The sequence below is a fragment of the Syzygium oleosum genome, unplaced genomic scaffold (genome assembly GCF_021117445.2).
Source record: "Syzygium oleosum isolate NSW1041296 unplaced genomic scaffold, Sole_v2.1 Sole_v2.18, whole genome shotgun sequence".
In the NCBI taxonomy this organism is placed as follows: Eukaryota; Viridiplantae; Streptophyta; class Magnoliopsida; order Myrtales; family Myrtaceae; genus Syzygium; species Syzygium oleosum.
The window spans coordinates 41026-58726 of NW_026607502.1; the positions used below are offsets into that span (position 1 = coordinate 41026).

The following is a 17701-nucleotide window of genomic DNA, read 5'->3' on the forward strand; positions in this document are numbered from 1 at the left end:
AACCTCAATAGTGGAAGAATGGAGAGACTATTGTAATCAGTTCATGCATCAATTTGCTTGTATATGTTTTGGTGGTTAGGGAAAGTAATGTTTTTACAAGAATTTTTAAGAAAATCAAGGATATGTTGGTAAAACTACGCGTTAGATTGCGAAATTCTCTAGGATTTCTTTTCAATTTTCAGATAAAATAATTAGATGGATGGGTAAAATGCACCCTAAATCCATCTAAGGTATCTAAATCTAATGGATTTTATGTAAAACCAAGTGGAGCTACCTTATCAAATGGTGCATAAGGGCTTATAATGTGACGCTTCAAATCTCATATTTAGAGGGAGAGGATATTTTGAGGGACAACCTTTCCCCAAATGGTCATCATCTCGCATCCCCTCTTCAACATCTTATAGGTTAAATTTCACCTTATTCTTATGTCCAAAGAGAACTTCTAAGCTTTCCTTCCCCGTGTCATGTACAGGACCTCCAACTCTTAATGCCTGATAAGGATGCATGATCTGTTGTATTTGACCTACCACGTATGATGGCCATGGAATCATAAAACTTGTAGAGACCATCTTGCACGCATAATGAAGTTAATGTAGTGACACACTCACATGGAAGAAAATCCCATCGCAATCAGAAGTTAGTTGTTGGTACAGACTTTGGACTAGGGAGGTGTTCGCGCCGGCATTATATAAGGTGATGCGGAAGATTTCCTAAAAAAATGTGAAACCAATTGGCTGCTCTCATTATTTTGGCAGCCACATTTCAAAAATCATGTGAGAATATTAACTTCTTAAATGTTAGAATTCGATGACGTAATTCCCATTACTCATGGACCCATTGGCCCGTGACAATACCGTATGTGTAATTTAAAAGGCTGATCCATAACTTAGAAGTTAAAGAGATTTAAAAAGTTACTTGTCGACAGCAGATGCATCAACACCGCCCTTTTCTCTATTGCACAACAACTTGTGGTTTTTTTTTTTTTTTCGGTTGTTCGTGAAACGGGCCTAAACTGAGGCTGTAGAGCTATCAAGCATAGTGAACAAATGGGGTTTTTAATGAAGCTAAAGGGTTGATCGGGGGCAAAACAATAAATGCAAGCTCCCACTAATTGCCCCTCTCACCTAACTCGAACGACTACTTGTACGCAGCACTAAACTTGAAAAGCTCCCCTAGCCCTAGACACTTCTGCATCATGTCTTGCTTGGTACCTCCTCAAGTGGCCCTTCCACTTGAACGATTCGCCGGAGAATTCGATGTCAAATAATGTGCAAATGGCCTTCTTGAAATCATTGGCATTATTCTCGAGCCAAAATGTCCTCCACATCTCAAACGTTCTTCTCCGCTTGGCCGGTGCTGCTGTTGCTTGGCAGTTTATCTCCGGTATGTAGGGTTTCGTATGGGGAAGTGTCTTGGCGCAGACTAGCTTCCGACGTTTGCCCTTACAATTCCTTCAAATCATTAGATCGTTCGGTCTAATGGTCATCAAACTTGGCTTGTTGCGGGGAGAGCTGATATGAATATGTTGTTGTTGCAGAAGTCAATAACCAAGTCCGAAGACAATTGTACATTGTTGTCACAGAAGTCACTAAACAAGCCCCACAACAATTGCATGGTGAAGTCCGGCTTGATTGGGACGATCAAAACCGATCGCCGGTGGTAATATCCTCCATTACAAAATTTAGAATGCGATTAAATCACTTTCAGGAGAAATGAAATTGACAAATCATTTTGTAGAGCAAATTGTGAGAAAATGGTATATGAGTGAGGATTGAAGAATGGTAAAAAATGAGAGCGGGAGGGAGCCGATTTATAGAGGGGAAATTTTTTCCCCTTCCACCGGCTGACCAATGGGTGTTCAACGGTCGCTGGATCACTAATCTTGTGACGGAGACCCCACAATGTATTTAATGTTCGATTGGAAGCCTGAAACCATAAAAAAGAATGTTGAGCCCAGGCCAGTCCATTAGGACCTCTAGATCATTTAGCCCGCCACCCAATGGTTCGTGCCTGGGTATGGTCCTAGTTGGGTTGAGCTCGCACAATCTAGTGCCGACTCCTAACCGGCAAGCACGAGAGGTTTGTTGGTGTTCAGTATTCTTTTTGTAGAGAGAGAAGTGTGACATAGACGACATGTCATACAATATGTGGATGCCAACGTGTCCAAACAAATGGCATCATTCTTCACGACAACCGCCACCATAACGAGTTTTAACAGACGGATTACATTGAGAAAATTTCCGAAAATTCAAAAATCACATTGAAACAAAAAAAAAATTCAAGAACCATACTGAATATTGAGAAAAAGTATAAAGACCTTCTGTGTCGTCACTTCTTGTGTATTGAAGACATAGCACCATAATAACCAAATTATTTTAATGACCTAGACAAAGTGGGAAAGCTTGTCTTCTCGATGCCAAGGTCCTTACGTGATTGGCATGAAAAAAAAACCAACGTTGAAATTTAATAAGACAACTCCATTACGACATTCTCTAGTTTCTAGAAAGGAAAGAACTCCTCGTAAAGAAAGAAAAAGCATCCTCTGCTGCACGTGTTACGAATTCCTGGTCAAAGAGTAAACTGGGATAATACACTATACTATGGCTTGTTGCAGCTAAAGGCAATAGCCCAAGCGATTCTTAGTATTATTTATGTAAGGCATGAACGTTGTCCGCACGATTGACTGGCATGAGCCCGCAGTTTGAATGGAAAAGTCGTTTCTCACAGCCTTTATCTTGTCTTCTACCTTCTTTGCATCTTGTATCATGTTTTTCTTTTCCTGCTCGAGTATTATATTGAAGCCATGAATTGATATAGCCCATGAAAACCTCTTTGTTTTATTGTTTACTCACTTCCAATCTTTCTAACTTTTCAATTACTCTTTATAGGTGCGGTAAACGTCCTCGTCCTTCGTCCTCTTTTCAATTTTATCCTATCTTTTTAGGTTACTAAAATAAAGAGTAAATGACACGATTGATCATTAAATTTTGGGTTATATAGCAATGTGGTATTCAAATTTTTAATTTATTCAATGTGATCATTGAACTTTAACCCAATGCGCAATGTTGTCTATGAACTTTTAATTTATTCAATGTGATTCCTGAACCTTTTATACATGTTCAATCTAGTCCACAAAACAAAAATATTTAATGTTTTGAATATTTTCATATAATAAATGGACTAATTTAAACATTTACGGAAAGTGTAGGGATCATATTGAATAAATTAAAAGTTCAGGGATGACACTGCATATTAAGCCAAAATTCAGTGACCGAATTTAACATATTAAAATTTCAGGGACTATATTGCACATTGGGCCAAAGTTTAGAGACTATCTATATCATTATCCCTAAAATAAATCCTTACCTCTTGAACTCATAACAAATCTATCGCAAGGCAAAACTTCAAATCTATGTTTTAATTGCCCTTTTGCCTGTTTTAGCATTGTGTATTTACGAATTCGCATTGAGACCGTATTTTGTTAAATTTTTTTTTTATTTTCTATTCAAACAAAAAAATGTAAGAATTTTAAATAAGTAAAATAACTTCTATAAAGCCAAGTAAATATTTGTCCGGTTTAAAAGATAAAAGACATAAAGGGGTGGGAGAAAATCCCACAAACAAACAGAAAAACAAAAGTAGGGACATAATTGAAACTCCATAAAAAGAATAATCCTTCTTACAATTGGTGCTAAAGAAACTCTAGTAGATTTGAAATAAATTCCAAACATTGAATTCTTCTGTTTTACAGCATTGAAAGGTCAGATCAAATCAAAAAAATCTTTGAAAGGTTGAGATATATATTGTCATTTTGCCTTCTTTCTATTCTGAACTGCTTCAAAAGTAATTGGACATAAGTAATGCGCAGTCGCTGTGTTTATTCAAATGAAGCTCGATGTTTCGGTTTCACAAGGTACATTGTTTGGGCGACATATAAACCGAGGCTTTGCTGCTGTTCTGTGCCTTGATTTACCATGGAGAATAGTTCTCACTTCTCACGCTGACTGAAACATGAAGACGGTGAAGTTAATTGAATCATCAACAACCTAGTCTTAACGGTCTGTTACTACCATTGAAGACGATGATCCTTGCTCTATACTTATGTCTGCTTCTGTGCAACAACCATTTCTTTGTTTTACAAAAAATTGACAGGAAATTGGTCTGAGCCGGTCAAGAAATCACGATCGGCAAAGAGCAAAACCGATCACTGCAGCATTGAATTGCAGTTGCAATTGCAACAATGTTTCTGTTTTCTGTGAACTTCATCACATTGCTAGTCACTGAACCGTTTGAGTTGTAGTGTGTCAATGTCAAAGACTTTTTCTTCATGTCTGGACCAAAATTGACAAACCCCCCTCTCCTCTCTCCACAATAACAAATACAAAAGAAAATTTCGAAAATCAAAAGAAACTAAATAAAAGAATTGAGCAGAAGGAAGGACTAAGAATACATATATATGAACAGAAATCTTTGGAGTTTCAGATGTACAAATAAATTGGATCAGGGCATGACAACAATCTCTATCTGGCATCAAGCATTGTGACTGTAACTTGGTTCACAGTGCATGTCTCGTCATGCTTGCTTGACGATGAATCCGTCTCTACAGGCCTTCCCAAGCAAAAGCCGGGATTTTTAGGGTGTGGCATTGTTGGGTTTTCGCTGCTCAGCATCAAGACCACAGACGACATGGCCAGCCTGTCCTCCGCATGCTCTTGGACGCACAAAAGGCCGACCTGAATGCATTTCAATACTTCATTCATCGAGTATGCATCTCCCACCGCTGAATCCAGTAGCTCCAAACCCTTCCCTTCTTTCCACAACTTACATGCCTGCAATTAACAAGACAACGTTCACTGACATGTGGCTATGGGACAAAATCAAAACACTTCACTAGCAATGTCAAATCAGATGGCATATATATAAAGTTTCTGCTTCAGATAACTATTCATGTTTCGATGGATGAGCATCTCTCCATACTTACATGTCCAAGAAGGTTCAGTTCGCTGTCCGCATAATAGAATCCCCGGTTTTTTTTACCACTTACAATCTCCAAGACCAACACGCCAAAGCTGAACACATCGGACTTCTCTGAAAATAGTCCGTCCATGGCATATTCCGGGGCCATGTACCCACTGCGGGGTTTAGGCAAAATAGAATTAGTGCAATTTCAGAAATATGATCCTGGAACTCGTGAAAACAATGTTCCATGGTACTTACTACGTGCCAACGACTCTCCTCGTATTCGCCTCGATCTGATCTCTGCCAAAAATCCTGGCCATGCCAAAGTCTGAGATTTTGGGGTTCAACTCCCCATCGAGCAAGATGTTGCTCGCTTTGAGATCCCTATGTATGATTCTAAACCTGGAGTCCTGGTGAAGATAAAGAAGACCTCGAGCGATCCCACAGATGATGTTAAACCGCCGCTCCCAATTTAACATGGAGCTCTTGGTTTTACCTGCAGAGACTTAGGGTGATGATCCTGAAACAGAAACTCGAACATTTCCAATCCATTTTGATAATATGAGAAAAAAGGGTAATTCCAGGAACTTACTGAATAGAACAGAATCCAGACTCTTATGCTCCATGTATTCGTAAATTAGGATCTTCTCATCCAGCTCGACGCAGCAGCCGATAAGTCGCACAAGATTTCGGTGTTGAAGCCGAGCAATCAATCGAACCTCATTTTTGAATTCTTCCGTTCCTTGCCCGGAATTCTTCGAGAGCCTTTTAACCGCTACTACTGGGCCTTCTTCAATCCTACACTGAAGCACAAAGGAAACAAATGGAGCTCTCAAGATGCTTCCTCCATTGACATTTTTCTGGCCACATTCGTCTATTCGAAATGGAGCACTCACCTTGTAAACACAGCCGAAACCGCCTTGCCCAAGCTTGTTCTCGTCGCAGAAGTTCTTGGTTGCCAAAGCAATCGCGTTGAAATCGAACAATGGTAACTCTAGATCCTCGGGCTTGTTTTCCCTCGAATAGTCTCTCTTACTGGAGAAGACTACTTCATTTAACAGAAAATCTTGGCTTCTCTCAAGAGCTCCTGGTCTCGCGAAGAAGCAGTCATCATATCAAAATAGTATTTCCTACTGCATGCCGATTCATTTAGTACATGTTATCGGTAAGTAAGACACTAGAACTACCTCTTGGTTCGGTGTTTCTTGCACGGGAAATCACCAAAGGCTTCCTCTTCCACATGAGGAAGGCACCGAGTGCTAGTAACAGAACGCCACCACCAGCGGCAATGCCCACTATTGATAATGTTCCCAGTCTGTTGCTCGAACTCTTTTGAGCGAACAGTCCGCCGTAAGCCGCTAATACATCAAAAGAATTTTGGAACATTAGGAATTGGACCTTATATTCGATATAAATTAGTAAAGGGAGCTCCTCAAACCTGTTAAACTGGAAATCACATACATATACTCATAATTGGTATGGTAAAATTTACTCCTTTTCTCATCATCTAGCAAAAGCTTGCATAATCACGACCGGACTGAACTAGACAAGTAGAACTTAACCAAACAATAGCCATGTTACTGTTAGGAATTCAATGTCCAATTACCTGACTTTGAAAAGGGTATTTGTAATTTCCTCGATTTTTACTTTGTTCACAAGTGAATTCTCGATAACCAGCCACTTTTTCAATCCTAGAGCGCCACGACCTCAATTACTTTCGCAAATGGAGAACCGGGAAACTCCTCGAACCTTAGCCATAAGAAACATGTCGCGAACTTCGTCATCTCATTTCTCCGATTAAATAAATCCGTCCATCTTATCCCAAAAGACATAACTAAAACAAACAAATTTAGTCTTTATTCTAATCATCAACAAGACGGACCCAGCATGATCAACAGGGATCTGATCTGATGTAAAGCTAACCCCTCCTACCAAAAAGTAGATCAAGCGCTTTATCTTAATAGTTCCAAGATTTAGGCCCTTCTCAAGGCACCGAATTTGACTTGGGTTTCTTTGAAAAAGTTCCCAAAACCAAACGGGCCCCTAGTATTACCCCGCCCGAGCAAATTCTAACTAAAGACTCCATGATTGACTATTGCAGAATTGCTTTGAAGGCAGCAGAGAGTGAAATGGACAGGCCCCCAGAGAAAGAAAAGAAAGAATTCTGAAGCTTGGAAGTCAACAGTGTCGGCTCAAGGCGTTGAGGGGTTAGATAGATTGGAGAGATCGAGGGGTATCTACTCGCAGGGCCCACCCCCCATCATTTAATCAACTCTTTAATTATGCCATTTTGCAATCACCGCAACCATTCAAGGAGTACCCTAAGCTATGGTGATGGGGGACCAACGGAATTAACCATCACGGGCGTTGCGCTTACGTCAGCTCACGGTATACGCGTCGGCCGACCTCGGCATTTCCAAAGAGCACGGATCCACGTGTCGAGGGGGCCACGGGATGGCCGACCCTCGCCTGTGCAGGTGGTGGCACTATGGTTACCCCGCCACCGAGCGACGACTGGTGCCAGCCCACCCTTACTCGGCGATGGCGACATTGGTGATACCACCGCATCCGTAAGGGCCTACTTGCCCTCACTGAGGGGGTAGCGGCAACACTCCCGTGGCTATTACAAAGTTGTAGAATTTCAAGATAAAAGTTGTATGCAATTTTTGTTATAGTACAATGGTATGTAATTGCGTACTACTTTATATCGTATCACCGTAAATAAAGAATTTTTTTCAGTATGACTGTAAGACGTTATGTCATTTTCAAGCTAAAGTTGTTGTATGGCTTCTTTTTTAACATTTACAACATTATTAAGAAGACGATGATGTACCGGCATAAATAGAAAAATTTTATATTATGCATATAGTTTTCATGTCAAGGTGCAAAGCTTTGGACTATAATTTTTTTATATTAAATGATAGGATGTTCAATGATACTTTGGTGAATTGCAATATTTTTATGCACAATCTTACGACGGTATGTCATCCTTAAGAGAAAATTGTTGTACTTTAGTTTTGCTACTTTAGGATGGCACGACATTTGGTCGTACATTAGGCCAAAAACGTTGCACAATATACCTTACTCGCCTAGACTATAAAAGGAATGCGGGACAACCAACTATTGCCGGTCGCCCCTTCGGTTGTGCGGTACAATAATGTACCACAGACAATCCAGCTCAAAACTATCCTACCTCGCATTGTCTACTTACTCAGAATCAACTCTTTCCTATACGCAAAAAAAAAAAAAAACAATAATTTCATCTTCGATGACATGAGATGTACTAAAAAAAGCAAATAAGGTAAGATGCAAATCAAAATCAGGTAGGTAGAAATGGTTGACATCTGGTAGATTATAAAAAATCTAATCGTACCCTCGACTCCTAGACACAAGCAAATACCATGTGCTAAGAGACTGACTCAACATTTCCCACCAATCATCACTCACGAATATGTGCAAACCGTGCAAGTGGACGTGAGAAAAACCCTATATCAATCGGGCAGGCATATTAAGTTACTAACCTATACTACATAATGAACAGAGCTTTATAAATTTTAAAAAAAGAATAATGAGTTTTATATGATGATGACTTGGTGCGTTGTCGGAACGTCGTGGGGGCCAACGTGGGGCCCAGCCCATGTGGCGCATGTGGTCCGAAGCACGTGCGCCACACAATAAGGTAGAGCTCTCAGCGTGTGTGTGTGTGTGTGAAAGAAGACACAACCCCACACCAACCCACTTTTACGAAGGTGGGAACCACTTCGGATGAATCCCCCCACCACCGCTCCTTCGCGGCCTCCCCCAGGTTGTCCTTCTGTCAATTTTGATGTTTTTTGCACCGGCTGGTCGCTGCACAATCATTAAGAGGGAGGGCCGTTCCCATTTTCCCCCAACAAAAAAAATTTGGGGGCATATTTGGTCTTCTAGGACTCCCCCTAAACTCTCCATCATTTTCAAATTTTCAAAAAAAGAAAGAAGAAGAAGAAGAAATTGAAATGAATAGATAAAACGTGAGCTGTGAACTATGAAGATGGCGAGGCACGGTTTTCGAATTTAATGGAGAGGCTAAGAGTTTTGGTTTTATTTGAATTTCGAATCGAACTCGAGATTAGTGGGTTCTGTGTTTCGCTATCGAACTTCGTGTTGAGATGATTTCGCCCGGTTTAAACCTCGCTTAAGCCGTTTTCCCTATGAGCTTTTCCAATTTAATTCCCTAACAAGCATGACACCCCCTAGGCCTTGGCATCTATCCCTTAGATCGGTGAATTCACAGTTGATGCAGGATCAAACAATCAAATATGAGAGAGATTGAAGGAGCACCAAGGACTTACCAATGTCGGCAGCAGACAGCTTGACGTAGAAATCTTGCCCGCCATCTATGTAGTGCCTCATGTCCAACAGATCGTCAAACCACATCACGCAGCCCGCCTCGCCGTTGCTGATGTTCGCGCTCGAGTAGCCGGTGCAGGAGCAATTCTTGGCGCAGCCCTTTTGGCAATCCTGGAGGCTCATCTCCATGTCCACCAGCGTGTTGCTGCTCTCGGGCAGCTTCATCCCCTTCAATGGCAAGAACCCATCGGTCGAGCAGTCCAATTTTTTGTCCCTCACGCACCCATCTGAGCCTTCCCTCAAGTTCCACGCCTGTGGGTTCTTGGGACTGAACCCCACTGTGCAGTTGCAGACCGGCGAGCCGTTGGTGTCGCAGATCCCGTAAGGGCCACACTCGCCGATATTGTCGCACTGGTCTTTCGGGGCATACCAGAACAAGCTCCAGGACTGGCTGTCCTCGACCCAAGTGAACCTCTGAAGATACCCTGTTGAGTTCACGGTCAGTCTCGAGATTATGCTGGGGTTGTTCACCTCGTAGGAGTAGTACACCTGTTGTTGATTGGAGATGAAAGTGAAGTCGATGTCGCTCGTGGACACCATCTCCGGGACGCCGCTGAACCGGATCCCGTTCCACGGGCCGCTCCGGTATAACTTCGTGCCGTTGTCCCAGAGAAAAGCTTCCGGGTATCCATGGAAATCGAGCTTGAAAGAGAAATCCCCCGGGGACGGGTCTTGTAGGCTCTTCCAAGAATTCAAGAACCGGTCAAGGCCCTGGCTGAAGTCCCACCCTAGCTTCATGTCGGGCAAGAGGGTGTCTGTGGGAAAATCGAAGCTCTGCCACAAGTAGTTGTTGCTGCTCTCGTCACCCTCTTCTCTGACGACAAGATTGCCATTGCCCAGGAGCTGAGCAACAGGGTTCACTGGGCTCGAATTGGCCTCGGTTTGATTCGCTGACCAGAGGACGATGTTGGTTGCCTGGTTAAGAACGACCACGTTGTTGCCCTTGTCCCCAATCTTGAACGCGGATGACGACAAGTTCGTGAGCGGGGTGCCCCTGTTGGCCACCCAGACGTATGTCCTGTCCGAGATGTTCTTGTACCATATGCCCACGTAGTAGTTGGTGCCGTCTGGCGTGAAGAACCCGAGCTCGAAGACATCATTTGCAGAGACGAGGGTCCCGTCGCCGCTGATCGATTGGTTTGCAGAGATGGTGTCCGAGGAGGTGGTGCTAGTGGCGAAGAAGGTGATGATTACGAGTAAAGCGAAGCAGGAATGGAGAGCTGCGACTCCACTCATTCTCCACTAACGGGGTTGTGGCGATTTCGAGGATGTCTCTCTTTCTCTCTCTCTCTCTGAAGCATCTGCGGTGTTCTGTTCTTGCCTTCATGTTCAAGACATCTGGTGTGGTTTGATACGGAAGAGGAGGGGAAATGACAGATGGTTTGACCCCAACACCCTCGTTTGTCCGATCTCTGATTCTTGCATTTAATAAGCTAGAAGCCTTTAAAGAACAACATAATGTCCACAAATTTTATAAGACAACGTGTTTCAAAGGTTTGAATCACGTAAAGCCTTGGGCCTTAGCTGGGCTTTTTCCAAGGTGTTTTCCTAGGTCAAATTGGGAAGGTCACCTAACTCCTCTTTGTCACGAATATTTTTAGCACACTTTCTTTTTTCCTTCCTCTTACAAAATTATGAAAAGATTCAAATGAGGAAACTACCCTAGCACTCGCCCACCTAAAAAGAAAAAGGAAAAAATATGCATTTTCTACAAACACATATGCATGAACTATATAGCTTTGCTTTTGTCCATTACATCAGAAATCGCAATCGACTATTTTAAACTTGAATTAGTGCGTATTAATAGACACCAGGAGTTACAATTTTACACAAGCGACCGATGGACCGATTCAAAGTTGCCCCACGCCGAGCAGAGCCAAATGTCGACACAAGAAAATACAAGGACACATAGAAGTATTAGCGGATGGCGCTCTCATGTTTGTCACCTACTTTGTCTCTCTATGCAGAAGATTCAATTTTCCATCAAGAATATAGCGAGATATCAGATAAGTTTGACATCTTTGCATGCTTTCGTTCTCACTCGACATGAAAAGATTCCTTTGGCGCCACATTGCTCCCGTGATTCTTGCTTATGCAATCTGACAACGGCGACATCGGCAAATTAGGTTGCTGACTTGATTACAAGGACCGCATGTGTAAAAACAAGGAGGCCAATCTGATAAGGACTGTAATTTACGTGAGCCGTCGCTCTGCAAGTAGCTTTCATGAAAACTAGGGTTTCGTATTTATGAAACCGGCACGAGCTTGACGAGCTTAGATGCTGATGTATAAGTCGTTTCGAACAGCAATATCAATGTCCATCGCTCTTGGGTTGTTCTGCAGCTTCTGGTGACGGAGTCAATGTGGAATAAGCAGGTCTCTGTCTGGGCCTACTTCGCGTTCGTGACTCACCGGTCATTTTGTTCTTCGATAGAAAAGCATGACCGAGACCCAATCACAAGAACAAATTACAAGCACCACCTTTTTCTTTTCTTATGATTATAGAAGAATGTTGAACGATAAAAGTCATGGATGGACGCCACCAGCAGAACCTTCAAGAATAGAAAAGTACCCACTATTTTAGACAATACTTATGTCCGAGTCATTTCGTTAATTAATGTTGTTCATCCATATAAAAAGATTATACATTTGAACTGGTTAACGTAGTCACTTTTTCGACCAAAAAACAAAAACGTACTCACTGTAACATCTCAAGTTTGACGTCGGATGGGAAAGGTCCGGTTGGTGATATATGAGCAAACAGGCACTCCCAAAAGGTCGCCACCTTGTGTGGTTTGTCGAGGCACTCTTTTCGGGGGCTCGGTCCATATAGACAAGGCCGAGCTTTATAATCATGTTAGCATGTCATGTGATTTTTTTTTTCCATATTATATACGAATTATCGTCACGCCGAAGAGTCGGTATGATAGGAAGAAAGACGATCAATTCAGGATTAGGCCCCGGTATATTCTTATTTTGTGTGCCTAATCAACAAACATCGGCTTGTTTCCTTTACTGTTGTCGCCTTCCATGTGGTTTCTTCAATGCCTCGTTTCAGATAATATTCTTTCTTAGTTAATCCAACTGATCTAATTGTGCCCTTAATTTAAAATATGTAAGTTATAATAAAGCATCCATCTAGGTTTTTTTTTTTTTTTGGATAACATCCATCTAGGTTGAATTCTTAGGCTGCGTTTGGTCGACCGGATAAAAGCCAGGATAGGATATATTTTATCCTATCCTGTGTTTGGTGGTGGTCCATGATAGGATAAGGTCGGATATGAAGAGGATATAGCTGGATAAAAAATCCGGGGGGGTGGGATAGCACCGGATAGGATTTCTAATGTCTATTTTTCCGTAAACCCTACGCTCCACTCGCCGTCATCTTCATCCCCACACCTTGTGCGCTTTCACCAAAAAAATTTCTCGGCTTTTTTTCCTTCACCGACTCCTCCGGACCCGTGAATAGCAAAAAAAAAAAAAAAATTTATCCTATCCGACTTTAAATCTGTAGTCCACCAAACAGTGGATAGGATATGAAGAAATCCTAGGATTTCTTATCCTATCCTATCTAGTCCTATCCTATTTAGAAATCCGGACGACCAAACGCAGCCTTAGTGTATTTGCCAAACGTTGGTGACATCATTGATCATTCCAACCATGTACCGATAATCCTTTTTGGAAGTTGCTGAGAATGTCATGCGTCTTTATCTTTATCTGCCGAATCAAATTGATGGCAATTCCCCCTGTCGAGAGCCAATCAAGAATTGGGGAGGAGAAAGAAAAGATGTTAAAGCTCCTCTCGACATCTTCAAACGACAAGCGTTGCGTTAAGGGCAAGAGATGCTCCTAACTTTGCTTTCCTATTCTTAGGGACCAACATTCCCATTTATTTCTTTTTAAGAAAAATGACATAAACAGTCCATAAACTTACCCAATATGCAATATGATTCTTGAACTTTTAATTTGTTCAATATGGTTTCTGAACTTTAACCTAATGTACCATGTGGTCCCTGAACCTTTAATTTGTTCAATGTCGTTCATGAATTTTTAGTACATGTTCAATTTAGTCCTTGAACTATATAAAAATATTCAATGTAGTCCTTCCACTAATTTAAGTTCAGGGACTACATTGAACATGTACCAAAAGTTCAAGGACCACATTGAATATAAGCTAAAGTTCAGGGACGACATTGAACAAATTAAAAATTCAGGAATTATTTGGGTCATTATCTCTTCTTTTTATGCCTGCACTATGGAGAGTTGCAATTCTTGGTATTCGGCAAATATGACATGGCGTGGCAATTAAATCTATGGGATTGGGATTCTGTAAATTTAGGGAGCCAATTCAATTATGAAACTTATTTGTTTGAAATAGTTGACATGTGAACAAGTGAAAAATCAAGTGTCTAGATTCACCTGAATCACTACAATATTCACATTTGATCAATATGTGAACTGTTAGAAGTGGTCATTGCTACTAGGCCTAGGAAGTTGATTGTCAGTTGCTTAAGACGGATGACCTTAGATATGAGCTCGCGACCTCTCACCACAATTAGGTGAGAGACAGAGAGAAAGTCGTGGCGAGAGGGATGATGCCCTAACGTGGCAAGGGTGACTGGAATTGTCTCAATGATGACAAGAGACGAAGGTGGGGGTGGGCTTAGTCGATCATACATGCACCAGACAGGTCGGCAGGAGGAGGAGGAGGGAAAAATAAAGTACTCTAAGACTCCATTTATTTCACGGAAAATGCTTGGTTTGCTTAAGAAAATGAGTTAACGAAAAATCTATGCTTAAATCTAGGAAAATAATTTCCTCTTTCTAAATATGACTAAGTATCGGCGCTTGGACCCTAAACTCTATACTTGGGAATGAAAACCCTTGCGTTGGTTGCTGGATCTTGGCTTGCAAGACCAAGTTTCTGACGGCCAGGCCCAGGTCCATCGAGGCTGAGCCCGGGCCCTAGCACCTATATCCAGGTCCATCAAGGCTGGGCTTGAACCCCTGATGCCCATACCCGATTCCCTAGCACCCGAGCCTGGGCCTATAAAGGCCGTGCTCGGTCCCCAATGCTCGAGCTCTGGTCCACAAAGGCCGTGAGCAGGTTCTTGACACTTGTTTTTGGGTCCTTAATTAATGAAATGTTCGTTTTTATAAAAATGTTTAATAAGAAATTTGTATTTTTTAATTATGTTTAAAATTCAAATTCTTAATTATTTTTTAAAATTCGAATTTTTAATTAATTTTATTTTTTCTCTTTTATTTTTTCATTCCGTTTCTTTTTCCTTCTCCCTTGGCGAGTGGCCAGCCACGGCGATGGCCAACGACCAGCCATAGGCAAGGGAAGAGCTCGCCTGTGGCTGGCCATCGGCCGAGAAAGAAGGAAAAAGAAAAGGAAAGAAAAGAAAAAAAATGAAAAGAAAACAATAATTAAAATAATTAAAATTTTGAATATTTGGTAATTTTTAGATTTTCCCTACTAAATGGCAAACAATATTTTCTAGTTCATTTTCAAGCTTCAGCCAAATATCGGAAAATGATAATTGAAAAATATTTTCTAGAAACGTCACACTTTTCGCGAAAGCTCCGTTTGTTTCAAGAAAAATGAATGATTAAAAAAATATTTTTTTAAAAATAATCGTTTGTATCGCTTGAAATAATTAATCAACATAAGATATTTTCATCATCCACAAAAATCTGTTTCTTTATGTACAATCAAGTCCTCTGACTTGCTTGGCGTTTACAAACAGTTTTTCAAACTTACTTAACGTGTCCAATTTGTTCTTTTTTTGTCACCGCATTAACGAATGTTGTCACAATCAGTGTGGTTAAAAATTGTCGTGACATGCATGTCGCAAAATACAGAAGAGAGAGAGAGAGAGAGAGAGAGAGAGAGAGAGCTAATGTAGAGAATTCAATTGGCAATTCTGCAGACATCAGCTATGTCACTTTAGCAAAACTGATGGTCGTTGACAAAAAGACTCAATTGCACAAGTTAGAAATGTAGAGAATTCAATTATAGATCGAAGAAATTTTTCTGGGTCAGTTATGTATTTCTAGAGTTATGGGATCGAAAGTGAACTTCCCTAGTTTTGAATAGGTAAAAGTCACGAACACGTGCAAAAAAATCATGAGAAATTGTGAAAGTTGTTGCCCCTAGGTCATCACACGTTATCTCGTGAAAGTTTTGATTTCCAATGTAATATTTGGTCACGAGCTCAGGACAAATTGTTTCTATCAGTCCAAATATCAGTGGATGATGGCACTGCCTAAGGCGCTTGACCACTCCGTCGTCGGTTTATTAACGGCACTTGTCGCGAAATAGCATCCTTCTTTTCGAGGCAGATGGAACATTGTGGGGCAAGTCGTCGATTAAGTCTTCACGTGGCGCTACCAAGGTTCTTGATCACTCTGTCATGGTTAGTTAACACGATTTGTTGCGAAATAGCATCCTTTTCTAAAGGCCGATGGAACATTGTGGGGCGAGTGGTCGATTGACTCTTCCCGTGAGTGATCAATTTGTGATCACGGTGTTGATTGAGTCTTCACGTGGCCCTGACTAGGGCACTTGACCACTCAGTCATGGTTAATTAACAAGATTTGTTGCAAAATAGCATCCTTTACTTAAGGCCAGTGGAATGTAGGGCAAGTGGTCGATTGAGTCTTCGCGTGAGTGATCAATTTGTGATCACGGTGTCGATTGAGTCTTCACGTGACTCTACCAAGGCGCTTGATCACTCATTCTTGGTTACTTAACAAGATTTGTTGCCAAGTAGCATCCTTTTCTAAAGGCCGATGGAACATTGCGGGGCAAGTGGTCGATTGAGTCTTCACGTAAGTGATCAATTTGTGATTCCGGTGTCGATTGAATCTTTACGTGGTGCTGACCTATGCGCTTGAGTCTTCACAAGCCAGTGGTGTTTGTTATCGACCGGTAATCTCGGGCGCTTTGTTTGGCTCCTTCCTTTTCCAGAGATAGCAATTCCCATTTCGAACTGACCATTCTCATGCTTCACATGGGCAATTCTCCTAATCATCTTGGGTTATAATTCTCATTCGTTTCTCGAAGATCTCCTATTTTCGCTTATATCCATATAAACTTACAATGATAGGGTAGAAATTATTGTGCCAGATTAGGCCGATCGCGTGGCAAGAAATGACACAAACCTCTTAGGAAACCACAGAAGTTCGTACGCTGTTTCTAGGTGTTGTGATTGATTTTGTCCACGTTAACGCCGTAAATGAGCTTGCAAGTATTTCTTTCTTGGCGGGGACTTCTCAATGGTTGTGCGTGGTCGTATGTAATTATGTCCTTGTGTTGACGATGAGATGGGTAATATGGAAAATCTCCTAATCTGAATACTTTATCTGCTTTACTTCACAAGCCTTTAGTGAGAGATTAGCGTGGAAGCATGTCTTTTCATGCTTAATATGTATGTCAAGAATCAACCAGCCACTTCATACCCATTTGCCTATTGAACCTCCCTTGCTTCTGGCTGACATTACTCCAGCCAAGATCCAAAGAAAACCATGAAAGCCTCAAGTTTAGGTACTATAGAGCAGGATATGCAGTAAACATCATGTAATTGGCAATATGTAGCAGCACCCGCGCTAGGGTTCAAGAATATGCAAGCCATCTCATGTCATCTGCCTTCAATAGCGGTAAGAGTGACGTTGGTAGGAAACAAAACGTTCCTGAAATTAGTCATCATCTCTTAAAGAAAATGATTCGCATATTGTTTAATAAACTGGTTGTGTTCAATCAAGGTGAAGGTGATGAAGATGTTCATCGAGGATGAAGATACCGGAGTTGTTTGCAACCAATTTTCCATGGACACATGAGATTTGATGGGTCGATGCACCGGTTGATGAAGAACGTATTATGCCTTATGCAATCATATGTCTTTTGCCTTTCCCAGAAGCTTCATAACTGCTCGAATATTTCTTCCCAACAGCAACTACGACAAAGTGAACTCTAGGACAGAAACCTTGCAGGAGAAGTTGTACAATTATCCCGTTGCCGTTTGGCTTAAGCAGCTCTTTGATATTGGAAAATCTCACACAAGTAATCATCCTTCATTGGAGAATATTATCCTCCTCAAACTAGTTGTCAATGCCATGATTGTCTAGTTAATGGTCGAATTGGTTTTTCTTTTCTTACTTTTCTAGATGGTGATTCTCAGTGTTGAACCAGCCCACTTTCCTTGGTGCATGGAAATGTTACATTCTGATATTATCCTCCTCAAACTAGTTGTCAATGCCATGATTGTCTAGTTAATGGTCAAATTGGTTTTTCCTTTTTACTTTTCTAGATGGTGATTCTCAGTGTTGAACCAGCCCACTTTCCTTG

General features: G+C 41.3%; 1 protein-coding gene across 1 annotated transcript; it reads right to left on the bottom strand.

Moving 5' to 3' along the window:
- Nucleotides 1-4191: 4191 nt before the first annotated feature.
- On the bottom strand, nucleotides 4192-10802 carry LOC115663073 (receptor-like serine/threonine-protein kinase SD1-8). Its single transcript, XM_030585125.2, has 7 exons — nucleotides 9291-10802; nucleotides 6147-6317; nucleotides 5856-6046; nucleotides 5552-5762; nucleotides 5218-5455; nucleotides 4982-5132; nucleotides 4192-4829 (listed from the first exon to the last, which is right to left on the bottom strand). Exons 1-7 carry the CDS (start codon nucleotides 10582-10584, stop codon nucleotides 4521-4523), a joined length of 2565 nt encoding a protein of 854 aa, XP_030440985.1. The 5' UTR covers nucleotides 10585-10802; the 3' UTR covers nucleotides 4192-4520.
- Nucleotides 10803-17701: the final 6899 nt, after the last annotated feature.